This window comes from Necator americanus, chromosome III (genome assembly GCF_031761385.1).
Source record: "Necator americanus strain Aroian chromosome III, whole genome shotgun sequence".
NCBI lineage: Eukaryota > Metazoa > Nematoda > Chromadorea > Rhabditida > Ancylostomatidae > Necator > Necator americanus.
Window position 1 is genome coordinate 5,673,763 of NC_087373.1, and position 16,169 is coordinate 5,689,931.

At 40.4% G+C, this 16,169-nt stretch overlaps 1 protein-coding gene across 3 annotated transcripts in view; it reads right to left on the bottom strand.

Moving 5' to 3' along the window:
- RB195_008692 (uncharacterized protein) overlaps positions 1-15,899 on the bottom strand; it is a gene marked incomplete at both ends in the record, with an annotated part of 30,268 nt that extends 14,369 nt beyond the window's left edge. Inside the window, 32 exons of one of the 3 annotated variants that reach the window (XM_064195314.1) lie at positions 47-128; positions 323-399; positions 643-838; positions 911-1,005; positions 1,447-1,573; positions 1,645-1,704; positions 1,889-2,086; positions 2,150-2,450; positions 2,514-2,771; positions 2,863-3,029; positions 3,083-3,344; positions 3,405-3,583; positions 3,666-3,877; positions 4,155-4,227; positions 5,195-5,426; positions 5,486-5,700; positions 5,757-5,948; positions 6,099-6,260; positions 6,493-6,657; positions 6,755-6,982; positions 7,364-7,570; positions 7,761-7,993; positions 8,059-8,236; positions 8,338-8,522; positions 8,600-8,703; positions 8,929-9,083; positions 10,389-10,525; positions 10,590-10,681; positions 11,564-11,808; positions 13,546-13,692; positions 14,003-14,109; positions 15,803-15,899. In XM_064195314.1, coding sequence (XP_064046459.1) covers positions 47-128; positions 323-399; positions 643-838; positions 911-1,005; positions 1,447-1,573; positions 1,645-1,704; positions 1,889-2,086; positions 2,150-2,450; positions 2,514-2,771; positions 2,863-3,029; positions 3,083-3,344; positions 3,405-3,583; positions 3,666-3,877; positions 4,155-4,227; positions 5,195-5,426; positions 5,486-5,700; positions 5,757-5,948; positions 6,099-6,260; positions 6,493-6,657; positions 6,755-6,982; positions 7,364-7,570; positions 7,761-7,993; positions 8,059-8,236; positions 8,338-8,522; positions 8,600-8,703; positions 8,929-9,083; positions 10,389-10,525; positions 10,590-10,681; positions 11,564-11,808; positions 13,546-13,692; positions 14,003-14,109; positions 15,803-15,899 — 5,368 coding nt within the window. Of the gene's footprint in view, positions 1-46; positions 129-322; positions 400-642; positions 839-910; positions 1,006-1,446; positions 1,574-1,644; positions 1,705-1,888; positions 2,087-2,149; positions 2,451-2,513; positions 2,772-2,862; positions 3,030-3,082; positions 3,345-3,404; positions 3,584-3,665; positions 3,878-4,154; positions 4,228-5,194; positions 5,427-5,485; positions 5,701-5,756; positions 5,949-6,098; positions 6,261-6,492; positions 6,658-6,754; positions 6,983-7,363; positions 7,571-7,760; positions 7,994-8,058; positions 8,237-8,337; positions 8,523-8,599; positions 8,704-8,928; positions 9,084-10,388; positions 10,526-10,589; positions 10,682-11,563; positions 11,809-13,545; positions 13,693-14,002; positions 14,110-15,802 lie in introns of those variants that run through there. The other 2 variants (XM_064195317.1, XM_064195316.1) reach the window with 2 other exon arrangements.
- Between the last annotated feature and the right edge of the window lie 270 nt (positions 15,900-16,169).

Here is a 16,169-nt window from a genome sequence, read left to right on the forward strand (position 1 = left end):
ATAGCTCTGGAATAGAAAAAAAGAACCACGATTAAATATCACCCACGAGGATAAGGAGCTGCTCCATCGCTTAGGCGAACAACAAGTCGATGTACGGACAACTGTTCCCGGTCCAGAGGACTAACGATCTGTAACTGTCAAATTTCCATTGGAAACGTGGTCCATGCGTTGCAAAAAAAAAGGAACAATCTCTTCCAGAAACACATTGGAAAGATGAAAGAGGAAGTCAAGAGTAAATATATATATATATCCTTAATTTTTATAGCTAGTTGAAGTGAACTCTGTTTTACAAGGTTTAGCATGCTTAGTGAGTGTCACCTACCGTAATCCTTCCTTCATGGTCCACATCGAACTGGCCAAATTCGTTCCCTTTTACTATACTGAGGTGAAAAGCGTTATCTGAAATCACAAGATATCAAATAGCATCAAAGTCGCATTCTTTGAACTCATCGGTAATCGATCGCTCCTAAGAATTCAGCTAGGGAATACACTAACATTTCATTGTCAGCGCGATTCGTAGATGATCAATTCAAGGAGAACCACTGACAACATATCGATCAATAGTTCAACATAATATGTTGCATAGGCACCGTCTTTTCACTCGTTTTGATGTGCCTTCTTTGAAATCGATGAGTGACTCACTGAAATCCGCATCTGACCATTTCAGTCGCAGAATCTCGGCTCCAATCGCCATGTCCTCTCCGATCTCTACACTGTAAGTCTTGTGCTCAAACTCTGGGATGTTGTCGTTCTCGTCATCAATCAATAAGATCGCATCTTTATCGATAAACTCTCCCGAAGCATAAGTGGATCTCAGTTTGAAATTGTAGATTTGCTGCTGGAATAGAGATTGTGGGCGTGGCCAGCGTAAGCAAAAGTGCAGATTTATTTCGTTTCGTCGGCATCTTACCGTTTCATGGTCGAACTGAGTATCAGTCTTCAGGATACCAGTTTTCTGATCAATCGATAATCCGACACTTCCAATGATAGAGTACGTCAAAGGCGCTAGAAAATGTTAAGTATTCACAGAAAAAAAACTCAACAATTGGATCTGTCAGGTGTTGCGATCGATCACACGCGACGGCATTATTGACTATCGATAATGTCGTCATATATGTGTGGCCGATCGATCGATACTCGATAATGCCACCACGTGTCTGGATTGTGGGCTATTTAGTGTTTTTCATAGCTTTCTTCAAATGGTGGCAGAAGTCACGCGCATTCATTTACTCAACATCGTGTATTTCATGTGGCGTGTTGCAAAGAACAGTAGTTACCGTAAGATCTCGCGCAAGCTTGCAAAAAGATGCAAAGAGATCGCGCGCGGCGAAAAATGTCCAATTTGTCTTCGAAGTGTCATTCGAGAACTCGCATTCGTCCCTCCACTTTGCCGCTTTCTCCTATCCTTCACCATCTGGCGCAGCGCGGCTGACTAATCGGACGTACCGTTTCCGCCAGGATGAACTGGGATTCGTCCCACCACGCTGCCGTACTGTGCATTCTCACGTATCCAGTATTCTATCGGTCCTTCTATCGGGGCGATGTCTCCGATTCCAAGCGGGAGAACATAGATCTGAATTAAATGCTTACTTGAGTTCATTACTATCAGTTTCTTCCCGTGTTATTGATTAGTCAGTTTCATACCTCAATATTAGTTGAAAGCCGTCCTTTCCACACATGAGCTGAGCAGTTATAGAAATGACCCTGAATGGTCACTTATTCGATCAATACTTTTTGATAGGTTATCTGACTTCGAGCGAAAAGAAATGTACACAGAAACATAAGTTGAATATTTATCGTGTAGTAGTAACAACTTCTTACCAAGGAGCTCCTTTGTGGTGTCTCTAGTTATGTATCTTCGTAAGAGAATGCACCAATTGCTACTCACATTATTGATTTCCAGCGTCTTCTTGAGAAATAGCTCGTTTTCACGGACGTATAAATAAGGATCCGAGAGATCCACGGTGACATCATCGCGACCAACGTTGATCGGTCCGATTAACCGCCCAGCAGAGATCGACTGTGGAGTGAATAGAAACGAACTTCTTGGTAGAGTAAGTTGCTCTTCGATTAGTTCGATATGCAACTGAAACGTTTTAGCGCATAATTATTCGACAACCGATTAGAAATTGTTAAAACGAAAGCAAACCTTTACGGTAGCCACACCTCTTGACGACACGGCGACAATGGTTGCCGTTTCGTCTGTTTTGGCCGGGCGTTTGGTAGAAATAACACCTGTGTCCTCGTTCACCTTTATCAGGTTCGAACCAGTGACATAGTACTTCAACGGCAGTCCTGACTCAGCTGTTATCCGACCTAATTTCGTCCCTACGGGTTGCGACGACGTCATTAACATGGAAATTTCCTTGGATGGGAAGGAAATTCCGGGATCTTTGATAGTTTCACGGATCACGTGAATCAAAACAGTCTTCGTTCGTTTGGTGGTTTCGCTAAAATCAGTAGAACTTTTCTGGAAAAAAATGATCTCCATGCATACCGCAGCGTGAACTCACTTTTTTCCATCAGATACTTCCACAAATATCGGAGTGACTAGTCCATCGAAGTAGGGTACGGTAAGAATCCCGTCACTGGTGATTGTTGCTCTTGATGACGTCGTGTGGTAGAATAAGGCCGAGCTATCTCCGGTGTCAGGGTCTGTACAGAGTAATTTGGTGGAAAATGGAGGTGAACCTGCTAGAAATGTGGTGACATCACAGATAGGATCATTATCATTCACATCAAGTACTTCCACAGTAAGTAGATGTGTTGTGCTGAAAAAGATATCGGTAAGACCGCAGTGGTACCGTATGGCAAGAAAAACAGTTCTCTAAGGTTTAAAGGACAAGGAAAAGAAGAGCATACCTGTTGTTACCTACAAGAATTCTATACTTGGCGATGTTTTCACGATCCAGAGGTGAGGTAGCGACGAGTTGTCGGTCTCTGATCGTAAATGCACTTGTCTGCGGAACCGAGAGCAATATGCGGTAGTCATCGTCTAGTGTAGTCACTACTGCGGGAACCGTGTTTTCCTGAAATTACGAGATTTGGGAGGTAATATTACAAGAACTTTGGCAAAACCAACTTCTATCTGATGAACCGTCTCTCCAGTCGGCGAATCTTGAGAGATCACCACCTTTAATAAATGTGTCGCATTCCGAAAAGGAGTGGATGCAGTCACAACAATATCGTAGACTTCAGAAGGCGTTAATTGGTCGACAAGGATTACGTTGCCCCAGGAATCGATGTCGAATCGGTGGTCCACGATGTGATAATGAATAACATGAGAATCGGCAACCGCACGGACTTTACCGATGGTAGAGCCTATCATAGTACTGGATGCGATGCTGCAAGATGTAGTGATGAAATTATATTGCAGTTAGCGATTGCAATTAGGCCACGCTCACTTGAGTGGTTCCATCATTTGATCGAACACTGGATGAAGTTCATTATCAGAGCTAGTTGTAATCAGCAGAAAGGTTTCTGCTCTATGGCCTCCCTGATCTATTGCTGCTATGGAGACGTTGAAGCGACGATCACCTTGTAGTCGACTTTTTCTCGAAACTTCCCCCGAAGATGAATCGATCTAGAGAGAAGAACCTGCTTTGAATAGTTTTCAAACAAGTCAAAAGTCATGGAATCTTATAGACTGCAAACAGGTTTCTAACCTCAAACAAAAGTAGATAGTTCAGCAACTTGTACGTCAGTTTATCGCCTTCGTCTATATCATTTGCGGTAACTTTAGTAACAGTCCGATTATCCGTTATTTCATTCACATCGACCTTAGCCGTGTAGAAAAGTTGTTCGAATACAGGCTCATGATCGTTTATGTCCATTATAAATACAGTGGCGTTGCAAATCGCAGAGTTTGTGGGCGATCCTGAAATTCAGTTAAACTTATTCGATTAATCAAAGTTAAACACTGATTAAACAGAGCTTTCCGCAGTAAACACTAGAAATATCAAATGTTCTGTGAAATTGCACAAAATTACTTCTGCATTCGGATTATTTCCGGTAGAAAACATTTTTAAAAACTATAAGAGTCTTATATTAAAGGTAATAACAATTTTTCCTCAAATAAAAAGTGCAATGTGGAATCTTATCCAGCCATAAGGGCTCGTAAGGGGCCTAGTTCGAAGAATGCTAGACGAACTTACCGTGATCAAACACTTCGTATTTGAAATCAATCCGAGTCATAGTCTCAGCGTCAAATACAGTAGCAGAAGTCACCTGAAGTTGTTTTAATTGAATTTTTGGTGATTTCTTCATTAGTATTTGACTAGTGACGATAAGAATTCGAAGTTATGGGATTTTTGTAACATTGTATTGAATCCAGTTCATGTCATCAATTTTTATGAGTATATTACTGAGAGAGATGAAATTAGGACTTGTTAAATAGGATAGGTTTTTGGTAAGGTTGATTTTCCCTCACATTTGTATGTTTATACTATTTCTTAGCCTAATCTATCGCGATTTCTCATAACTTCTTACGGTAGTTTTAGTCCGTTTTTTGTTTACTATGTCAGAAGGGTGTGCTTTTTAGCACTTGAATAATTAGCAGAACGGGGCTAATTGGCTGAAAGAGCTAAAAAAAATTATAAAAGTGATAAACAACGAAAACAGTATTTGGAGATGACCAACTTAAAGTTGTCTGTAAAAGTTGTTCGCAGGTCGTGGAAACCTAAAAGATATTACTGTCTGTTTGGACAGTTCAGAATTCAGGCACAATCTTACAAACGAAGATAGGTGCGGTAATGTGTTTGTAATTGGATGACGGCACCACTTACAATACCAAATGAGAAGGGAAGCAAACAAACGGAAGTAACACTTCCAGTTCACCTTTTTACTTTCTTTTTTTTCTGCAGTTTAACAGTGATTTAACCGAAAACGAAAAGGAAGAACTCAAGATGAAGACAGTGGGGTGGTTAATTTAAAAAGATCCGACATAGACTCCATACCTAAGCGCTTCTGAATTCATCAATTCCAGCTAGCAATAACTGACAGAAAAATAAACTCAAATATCTGCCGGATAATTTACGAGTTTCTGTTGGTGATTATTGATTGCTCATTGATGAATGCTCTATTTGGATTTGCACACCTATATAGCGGTAAAAGCTAAATATTCGGTTAATTTGTGATCAGGTAATCAATAACAATTTATGGGGCAAATTATTCTTGTGTTATTGTTACAACTTACCCTGCCAGTAGCGATTCCGACGCGCAAGAAGTCATGGCTATTCAGCAGCTTGTATCCCACCACACCGCTTAATCCGATATCCTCGTCCTGAGCGTGCAAAAATCCTACAGTAGTACCAATCTTAGCATTCTCCTTTATTCGGAGATGCGTCTGTGTAGGACAGCTAGGGGAGTGGTCATTAATGTCATCGACAAACACACGTACGATCGTGTTATAGGTGTTATTATGAACCCTAAAACATGAAGCATAATAGAAATCAGAGGAAGTGTTCGGTGAAATTATTATACGCACCTATGCGTTGCAGTAACGGGGACAGTGATGACATTGGTAGAGTCCAAGACAATCTCCCGCCGGAGGTATACGGTACCGTCCGGAAAGACCCCAACAGGTGCGTCTAAATCTGCTCTAAACACGTAGGCTGCATCTGTGCCCAATGTCGTAAGTACTGTTCCTGGCCGAGTTCTCTCCTTCACATGAAGGTTATGAGTGACATTCAGTTGAAGCGGCTAAATCGAAGGTAATAATGATGTGTTGAGTGTCTATTGACCAATAATGTGCTAACCTTCTCCGGAGTATCCATTGTTATATGAATTTTAAGCATATCACTTCTGCCTCGGGCGTCCCAAGCCTCTACGGCGCACTGGACACTGTCGATCGACTTGTCGATCAATTCTTTAACAGAGATAATTCCGTCGGAATCGATACGTAACCAACGACAATCGGTTTTAAACTCGCTCAACACTCCAGGATCGACCTAAATAATGACTTTTTGGTAGGCTAGGGCTAATATCGGCCAAGTAAGCAAACGAGCCTTCAAAATTTTCATTCCAAGAGGAGAGTCTCTGGATAGTCTCGTCGAAATGATCTTTCTAGGAAACCTAGGAGCAGGAGTATCGTGGATCACCCGCAGTAGTATGCATTTGCTTATGGAGAGGCCATCTAACACAGCAATTAAGACAGCGTTGAATTGATCAGTATCAGTAGGTATCGATGATTTCAGCGTTAGTCTGTCTTGATTGTCGATCGATAAAATCGGTGACTTTATTTGTAGAGACGATTGAGTGCTCTAAAACTACATTTTAGGTACGCTATTTCAACGTTCTTAATAAATATCAGCATAGTAACAAACATAATAATAAAATCATAACATACATATGATAAATTGTTTCAAATGATAGAAAACAACTAGATAACGCGAATATCTGGAAATAATATATGGGAGAGCACTCAGCGTACCTTTCCCTTCGAGAAAAATAGAAAATTCAATAAAAAAAAACAAATGGACTGAAATACCTCACCGTTTCATACTTAGCCAGCACATCACCAATGACAGCAGAACTCTCAACATTGATCGTGTCAGGACCGCGCGTCCATTTCAGAGGGGTACCTTCGGTGACGAACAGGGTTACAGTAGCATTGTTAACAGACATGACACCGTTCCCATCCATAGCTCCTACTCGAATCTGTAGATAATCTTTGGATATTTCAAACAATTAACCCATCTATCATAGACTGATATTGGACTAATCGATAATCGCGCGCCCCACAGCTTAAACGAACCTTGTACTCGTTTTCGTGCAACAATTCCGTTGTCCTTATCACTCCTGTTGATCTATCGATCGAAAACCCAGTGATTGCGTCCAATAGGGCGTAGTGAACTCGCCCGGCTGCACCGGAGTCGCGATCAACCGCGGATACTACAGAAACTATAGTCCCAATGGCAGAGTTTTTTGGCAAGATGTTGTGCGCTGTTGAACAGACGAATTCGGGTGAATTGTCGTTCACATCCTGAAATAGCAAAGATATGGAGTATGCAATACCTCTAAGCGTTTGACCACGAGGTGATCTTGGTGCTACGAGATTTCGATGTTGGCATTTCGATCTCAATAGATAGAAATCGTAACGTAGTTAACAATTGCCACAATATAAGTGCACTACCCATATACCTCACCAAACGAATCCAGAAAAAAGTGGAAATCCAATCAGACACATCTGCGGAAACACGTCCAGCAAAATGACATAGTGGAGAATTCGAGTGTTCTTATTATTGCATGTGTAGACTACATTCCGCTCCTAACCGCTGACGGAGGGATCCCCACCTCGAAAATTTCCGTAAATACTGTTTTTAATTTGCCCCGACCAGCGACCAAATTATTATTTTTTTCCTACCTGAACTAGGACGGGCAAATAAGCTGTTGTGCACAATTTTGGCGTTCCATGGTCACATGCTTCGATTTGCATATCGAACTGCCGGATCTTCTCGAAATCCACTGCTTTTGTTAATGTCATCCTCCCTGAGGGTTTATCGATTGTCAAGTATTCGGACGCCTGATCACCCGTCAATCGATAATAAATGCGTGCATTCTCTCCGCGATCCTGAAATAGTTTCACTTGATGTTTCGATCTGATCTTTTTTTGTTTCTATTTTTTCTTCGTTTTTTTTCCCTTGTTTTCTTTTTGTAAACACTATGCTATGATCGGTCAACAAAATTCTCTGAAAGTGTTTGATTTCCAAGTTCCGTCCACAAAGAGTTATTCTTACAAGGGGAAAAGCGTTGGAACTCACTTTGTCACCAGCTTTTACAGTCAGAACTGTGCTTCCGACCACCACGTCTTCAGAAATCAATAGCTGATCTGGTAGATCAACGAAGTAAGGCGAGTGATCATTCACATCTGTGATTTTCACCGCAACAGTTGAAATTATTGATTGGATACTGGGTGGGGGTAGTTGTACCATTACTTCCAGAGTGTAAACGGATTGATTGTTTACGTCTAGGAGAGCTGTTGTGACGATGATTCCTGAAATCAGTGGGTGAAATGATTTGCTTTTCCCTCCTTGGTTTCGTCGTATAAAAATCACTTACCACTGATTTCATCTACGTCAAACGGGGATGATCCACTACTTAACGAGAACCGACATTCGGACGAGTTTGAATGCACCTGAGCTACAAAACTGCCGATGGGGGAGTTTTCCGGAATAGATGCGCTGAGGTCTCGTTCTACTGCAACTGGTGATGACACCAGTTTTGCTTCGTTATAAACCTAAAGAATATCTCCCCTCAAATAATGTGAAAATCCAAGAATTTTCTGAATTTCATAGTGCTATGCTGACAAATCCATAATTTTTAAGGTTTAACATTTACCTTCAGCATTCTTCTAGTTTTTCGCTCAGGAACTTGTCCATCCGTTGCCAAAAACTGAAGATTGAACTCCGATCGACCGGTGCTGTTGGCATTTTTTGCCAACTTCAATATCGAGAAATGTTTTTGGATGTTCAACTCGAACATTCCATCTTCATTTCCGGATTCGATCGATACTGGTGATGAATCTGAATTTTCTCATAAATCTAAAATCAGCAGGAAAATCTATTTCTCCTATGTGTTGTAGTAGTACCTTGGTACATACCTAGCACAGGCCCATCTTCATCGGTTACAGTGAGCACAGCTATCGTTTTACCTGCGATTGCACCAATTTCGACGAGGGCGAAATCAACGGTTGAAGGGTGAAGTCTGAAAATTTACAAAATAAAAGTCTGAAACTTAAAATGCAAAAGAGCTGTAAAATTAGGAAGAATTTCACAGCTTTTTTTGCAGAGAAAACAGGTCGACACTAATTTTATCCTGGCTCAGTTTGGATTCTCAGAACAAAATACTATAAAATTCGCAGATGCAATTTTCTTTTTCATCTGCAACTGTTATTAAATATCTTGAACGGTGTGTCGAAATTAGACTCACCTTATTGTGATCTGCGGATCATGGAGATTTTCAGTTGTCAGAAGTATTTTGACAAGCGCTGTGCTCTCCAGTGGTGGTATTCCTCGATCTGCTGCTTTTACTGAGATGAAGCAAGTGGAGCACGGTAACGACGCACAACAGGCTGGATTGTCCTTCTGAAATCATCTTTCAATTCATCTTCAGTCATTGTGTTCGTCTGTTCCCAGTATTATTTTTTCCCAAGCTCGTCATATAAGGAACTCCCATTCATTGGCTGATTCCTGATCAGAGCACCGGTTTTTGTGGATGCCATTTTTGCTGATCACATTGTCGGCTGAGAACAAAGGTGAGGGTGAGGTGATTGCCGATGTCATATTAGCCGTGTAACCAGCGTCGTACGACAATTCCCGAAACGAGGTGTGGCGTATTCAAGGACATGCAGGGTCATGTCGAGCAGAAGCGCTGTTTAAACGGCGAATTTGCCTATTTTGAAGGAGTCGCACATAAGATACGCTTAAGGTCAAGGGATAAAGTGTTAGTCAATCCGCTTGGGATGCACCCAACGTGTTCACTTCAATTCAGAATCGTTTGAGATTTACGAACGTGCAACGAGCCCATATAGTCATTTGCGGACACTAGCAGGCATACCAAGTCAGTGTTTTTATCTTCCCAGGCAAGTCTGGTACCAAACTATCGACGCCAGAATAATGAAAAGCTTGGTTGACACTAGGACGGTTTCGAACCATCAATCGATCGTGCAGGCACAGCGGAATCTCTTACTGACTGCGCTACAACTGCATAAGATACGCTTCAAGGCACGCTTATGCGTGGAAAACCTTATATGTACAGACTTATCTGCAGTGAAGCAGTAAAGTGAGCCAATATCGAGAAGGTTTACAGAGGAAGCAAGCGACTTCATTACAATATAGATCTACAGATTTATAGTCTTGAAAGAAGATTTCCTTCGGAATTCCATTTCTTGTGAGCTTGGTGAAGTTTGAATACTTCTTCTGTCGACAGCGAGTTCTCTCGTCTTTTTTTTCAGATGCATTCTAAAAGAGCTACCCTCTAAAATCTGTGAAGCCAGATATGAATGTTTCTAGAAGTTTGCGCACAACCAAAGTTTCCTACCCTCCAAAGCATTGCCGCCTCTTATTACACTCCTTCTCATGCTCGCCTTTTAGATGTTCTATTGTTTGTTTGAGCACCAAACCAATACAGTATACCGCAAATGATTCACATGGAACACGCACACATACATACATACACAAGGTCGCTGCTCGCCGTACACTAGTGAGGTCAAACACACCTGCATGTATGAGATAGTATGCTACGTATAGAGTGTACAGACATAACAGTGTTGATACTTTTGATAGCTCATTGAGTGCGCGTACAGCGTGTTATTGTGATCGCATCAGGTCAACAACACCTTGATGCACAAAACTGTCCACGTTATAGGCGGAACTTAGTGGGAGGCTCACCTGAGCAAACACTTGATTCCCTTCAATCCTGAAGTGCTCTGAATCCGAGCCAACAGGTATGCTATAGGTGATCTCGCCATTGTGACCATGATCCACGTCCGTAGCATCCAGAGTAATGACAGGAGTAGCGGCAAGACCTGAAATTTCACTCCAAACTGTCTTACGACCAGCTCATCGATAAGGAGGAACAGACGAATATACCGTTCCACTTTGTTTCCAATTCTCGAGTGGAAAATGTGGGGGCGTTATCGTTGACATCAAGAATTTCAACGTACACGGTAGTATATCCGGTTCTAAACCATTGAGAGCATTACTCGCTAATAAAATTTGTAAAAAAAAAATCAGTAAAAGCAATTGAAACTATAGTAGAAAGTCAGATTTCGATTCCACGTTCTTCTTGTTAATGGAACTGAACAACTGCCACAAATTGTGATACGATATTGGAAGAGATCAAGGATTTTTAGTCATAGCTGATGCAGAAACTACTGAGATACCAGGAGGTCCTCTCAAATGTGACTAAAACTTTCTTTCTGCCTCTAAAAAATCGTTGGATTTTTTCATTTGTTTCCAAATGCGCCCGAAATGCAATGCGCTAGGTCTATATGTTTTTGAGTTTCTTTTTCTTCTCTTTTCACCGTTCAAAAATGTTTGATTAGTAACACTTGGATAAATTATCAATTTAGAAACTAATCCTGTGAATTTGCGTCATGTATTCCCTCGCTGACAACAGGAACCATCCCTGTTCCCACTCTGATCGCATCTCATGAGCAAAAAACCCGGCAAGCCAACCGCCTTTTATCTAAACACGATCTTTTCGCTGCTACCAAAGTAGCAACGCATGGTTTCACATCGAATCGAGCGAAAAACAGGACATTGCAACTGTTGTGAAGGCTACCTAATGTCGTGACCGAAATCTCTATATTTCACATCCACATAAAAATAGCAGCAGTTAATTTGGTCATACATAGATAGTTCCGTATGTGACCCCTACGTGCTCCGTAATCCGTTAATCCTCAAATAGTCATTGTCTGGTTACGTGGGCGAGAGGTTCTGGCAGCGTTTTTACAGCTATAATTTTGCGATGACCTTGCAACCAACAACACAAGCAACTAATTTTTGTGGCAGTTGTCCAAGTCCACGATTTCTTCGCAACAAGTTTTCATATGTGCACTAACCTTGTAGGATTCCCTCCGTCCTGTGCTGAGATATTCATCACAACCAATTGTTTTGATTCACGATCCAGCGTTCGACGCACTTCCAGGTACAGTAATCCCGGGCTATCGTAGATCAAACCGAACTCGTCTACAGCGTTCTCGATGCTGTATTTGACAATCGTACCATTCGACCCGGCATCACGATCCGTAGCTGGTAGCAAGGGAATTCTTGTACTGATAGAGCTTGACTCGACTAAGGAGACGTTCTGAAAATTATCGATCTCGAACATAAATCAAAGATCACTCGTAGGCAACCATCACTTTTCCACAATTGTAGAATTATTTCAAGAATCTTCACGAGAATTCAAAAAATAACAAGTCTAACGGCGCACAGATAGGGAAAAATGGGTCTTTTTTTCGATAACCTTAGCGGCTCAGTTTTTAGCGTTGATCTACATTTGCAGAAAAAGTTCTAGTTAGGTGCTTTAAAACATCAGGTACTTTGGAATGTCAGGGGGAACTACACGATCATGGAGATATAGTAAATAATGCAAACCGTCCACAAATACAGATCTTATGTTCAATGATTGCACATGTTAACAAATAAGAAGAGTGGTTACCTACTCTACACTCTTAATAAGTATTTTTCAGAGAGTTGTTTGATGAGATATACATAACATCAAAAACCTTGAATGATTCTCACCCCTTTAATAAAGACGGAGTTGTCGTCCTTATTCAAGGGCTGAAAATGGTTCGTTGTCGAAATGTTAGCCACTAACAGAATGAAGTTTCACTAAAACCTCCTTGGCGCAACATGAAAACATTGGGAGCGATTTTGTTTCGTAATAGGTGAAAATCTTGGAACACTACTGGATGCCAAAAATTTAAAAAAAGGGGGTATGAAACAATACTCAACCTCTTATTTCAGAATAGCAAACAAGTGCGTTTGTGCGTTTTAAGATTGGTTTCACCCTCATGACAGGGTAGACTAGTTTAAAAAAAAGTCTCAGTAGATTACAGTGAATCATCATGCATGACAGTCCCGACGATGTCGTTCCATTGCTCAAATCGAGATGAGCGAGCGATATAGAAGAAGATGATGGTGGATGGGTTCTTTCTAGGAAATCAAAAACCTTAGCTGTGATCGTAGGAGTATATTTTTAGTGTTATTATATTTTCGTATTTTCCCTTGTATATGCACATCCAAGTACTGAATACCATCTGGAGAGGTCTCTTCTCTTAGGCACACGAAGATTCAATAAATGGCAGGGAAAATGTAAATTGTAAAAGAAAAATAAAAAATAAGAAAAATAAAAGTAAATGGCAGCGTAAATATATAGCCGTTTCGGAAACTGAAATTAATTCTGTGTTGCATCAGAATACTTCAAGACAATAGTAACTGCAGCAGATGCCGAAAAGTGGAACATTCTAAAGAAGAATCAAACCGCTGCTGTGCACTTTTGGGAATAAAAAAATTAATAATTTGGCATATAAAATCCCGCCTGAAAATAGAAGGGGACAAGGATTGTTGCAGATTTTTTTCTTTTTGATCGCAAAAAAGCATGGAGAGAAAATCCAAATGTTCTGACAAAGTAACAAGTGACAAATAACAAACGAAATTGGAAGCATGATTTCCTTGAAATAGACATTTAAAAGGCCCATAAGTAAGGACTTAAAACTCCGAAAAAATACAGGAGAATTTGGAAGAAGTTCTGAAAGGATTTTCTGGGATATAAAGAAAAAGGTTCCAACATATTCAAAATTCAAACGAAAAAAGCTGTTGTGCACTGAAGTAGTCAGGAAAAATAAGAGCGAACTTTTGATAAGAAGGAACTGCAAAAAAGTCAATAAATCAGTAGGAAGTTACTAGTATAGAAACACTTTTCTGAAAGTCATGGTATTTTATCGAAAATGTTAACGCAAGCGCAGAGTATGAGGAGATTTTCTCACAGATCGCAAAAGAACACATTTCCTACAGCTGCACGAAAATCAACAATTCTGACCTGGAACGGAACCGGAAATTCCGGGGCATTATCATTTACGTCGAGTACGGTAATTGAGATATGAATAATAGAAGGTGGGGTTGCAACAAGCAGTAGATCCACGCTACCATTACAACTTTCGCGATCCACTGGCTTGTGGACAGTGATCTGAAAATAATTATTTTGGCTTATAGATTTTTAAAAGAACAATTTCTTTTGCTCTCCGTGAATCGATACAGTTTAGAGTCGCTTTTATGACGGTTCGGAAGGTTATCCGCAATTTCGGACCAGTTTCAGGACCCTATAACTTTCACCAAAGCGCAGAATTTTGCAACGTCAAACTCGTAAACGAAATTTTACAGAATGGTGATCTTTTGTTGCTTTTGAATTTCGAACTTCTAGAAATATTAGTGCAGGAAATGGATAGTAATTATACAAGTAATTAGTAACTAGTAATTCTACGGAAGTAATTACTTACCCATCCTGTAGCTGTATCGAAATCAAAGTGTTGATTCAAACCAGAAACCTTATAGTTGAACCCTGGGGTTAACTGTACGCGTCCAACTTTTGCACCAGCAGGTGCGTCTGCAATATTTTTTCATTATGAGAATATCCTCGTAAATTGTTCTCTTTTTTCTCTGAAATTTAGAATTTCCAAACTCGAAGAACTTTCTTTTTTGCTCCAGCGTACTAGGACATTTTCTACATTCAGACTTGAAATTTTTGGATTTATTTTTGCTCTGGTTTGATCTACGCTAGGTATTTCATAATATTCATTGAGGTTGAGGATGAGCTTTTAATCCGGCTTTTAAAAAAAGGCAGCAAAGCAGGACATGTACCCGACTGACACGAGGCCGCACATTTTCGATATCTTAAATATCTCCGCGATGTTTTTTCTTCTACACTGAAAAGTAAACGCGAATAAAAATACAGATGCTTTGACGTGATTAGCGCATTCATGGATAATTCTGGAATTTTTTTTTTAAATCGTTTTTGGAAAAGAATAGTTTTTTCTACTGATTGTTCTAAGCTTTCCTTTAGCGAGGTTTAGTGAAACTGCGGTCTCATCTCAGTTAATTTCTCATAGAAGAGATGAAAGTAGTGATCTGCAGTCATCAGAACCGCCCCAACTACGCATATCCGCGTTTATGGATACATTTCAGTTGATTCAACAACTATCGTGCATTTCTTGCTTCGGGGAAATGTTTCCTTGTATCGAACGAAGAGGGTGGAATATAATTAAAGGACGACCGGCTTGGCCTCACGACAACTCAGACTGGATAGGCAGCAATAGGCGCATGGCCAATTTGCTGACAATTTGTGCAAATAACCAGAACCATGTAGTGTCGGCATCGCATATCATGACGAGAAGAACGCGCACACTCTCCTTTTCCCCTAAAATCTTAGAGAAAGTTTTTGTTCGAAAAAAAAGCGAAAGAAAAAACCCGGTGATACACTTCTCCATAACATTCTTCGCTGAGAACAAAGGTCCACATAAGCTAACGGCGTATGGAGTCCGAATGGTGATTTTTATGGATTTCCGTTTATGTGGCCGGAAAACAGTGCAGAAAGTGGTGAACTGGGCCCGGCCAAAATGCCTTCTGCCCTCATTGACCTTTCGAAAATGTGCTAAGCGTACGCGTGAAGAGGAGGAAACACACACGCCACGAACGCGCATCAACATGACCTCGAAAAACTCGGATATGCCCGCGGTAGAAAAAAACGCGCACACACACATAACGCGTGGATCCAGTGATTGACAGTTACAGTCTGACAAATGGGCCAAATGACATGGTCTATTTCGAGAAGTTGACGAGTTGTCGTGTCAAGTGGTGAATCAGTGGGCAACGTTTGGCAAAAAGGTCCCTCATCGAGGATGAATAAACAACAATCAATAAACAAATCAGAAAAATCAACAGTAGAAGTGAACCAAATCACGATTTGTATAGTGAACTTTTCTAGGACTATTGCAAACTGTACTCTGAAGTCCTTGGCGTCACGAATAAGACAAAGTCTGCAAACACACTATCGTCTCCTTTTATTAGGAAAAATATTTTTTCAAGTACGATTAGAAAGTCTGAGACTTCGATTTTCTTCTTGCTTTGAGCACAATGAAAAAAAAACCACTGTGAAGAAAAGCAAGGAAATTAATTACTCTGCTTTTCTTCACAGTGACACTAAAAGATTCAATAAACTTGTTGAACAAGAAAGAACATAGAAAAGATACAAAAAAGTGCTAAAATTTGACAAATAAATAAGAATTTAAAAATATGCTAACCTTCAGAAATCACAAACGCTTCCGTAGTCTCATGAAACTCCGCATTTATGGATACAATCAGCTGATAATAGAATATAAGTGACAGCAGTAGTAACATTGATCATCTAGGCCTCATCTATAGTTTTACTCTATAAAACACATTGATCAATCGATAAAATCCGCAGCTACATCTTAAAATATTGTGAAGAAGTGAATAGTGTGAAGATCTATTGCAATTAGCACTATTATCCAATGACGCACTATCGCATGTGGGCGTGGCCGGAGGGGTGGAGCTTATGTGAAATTAGGGAATGTAAAAAAATGGTAGCCTGGATTACAAGAGTGTGCATGAGTAGTACACTACGGCTCTTATTTACACACTTTTAGT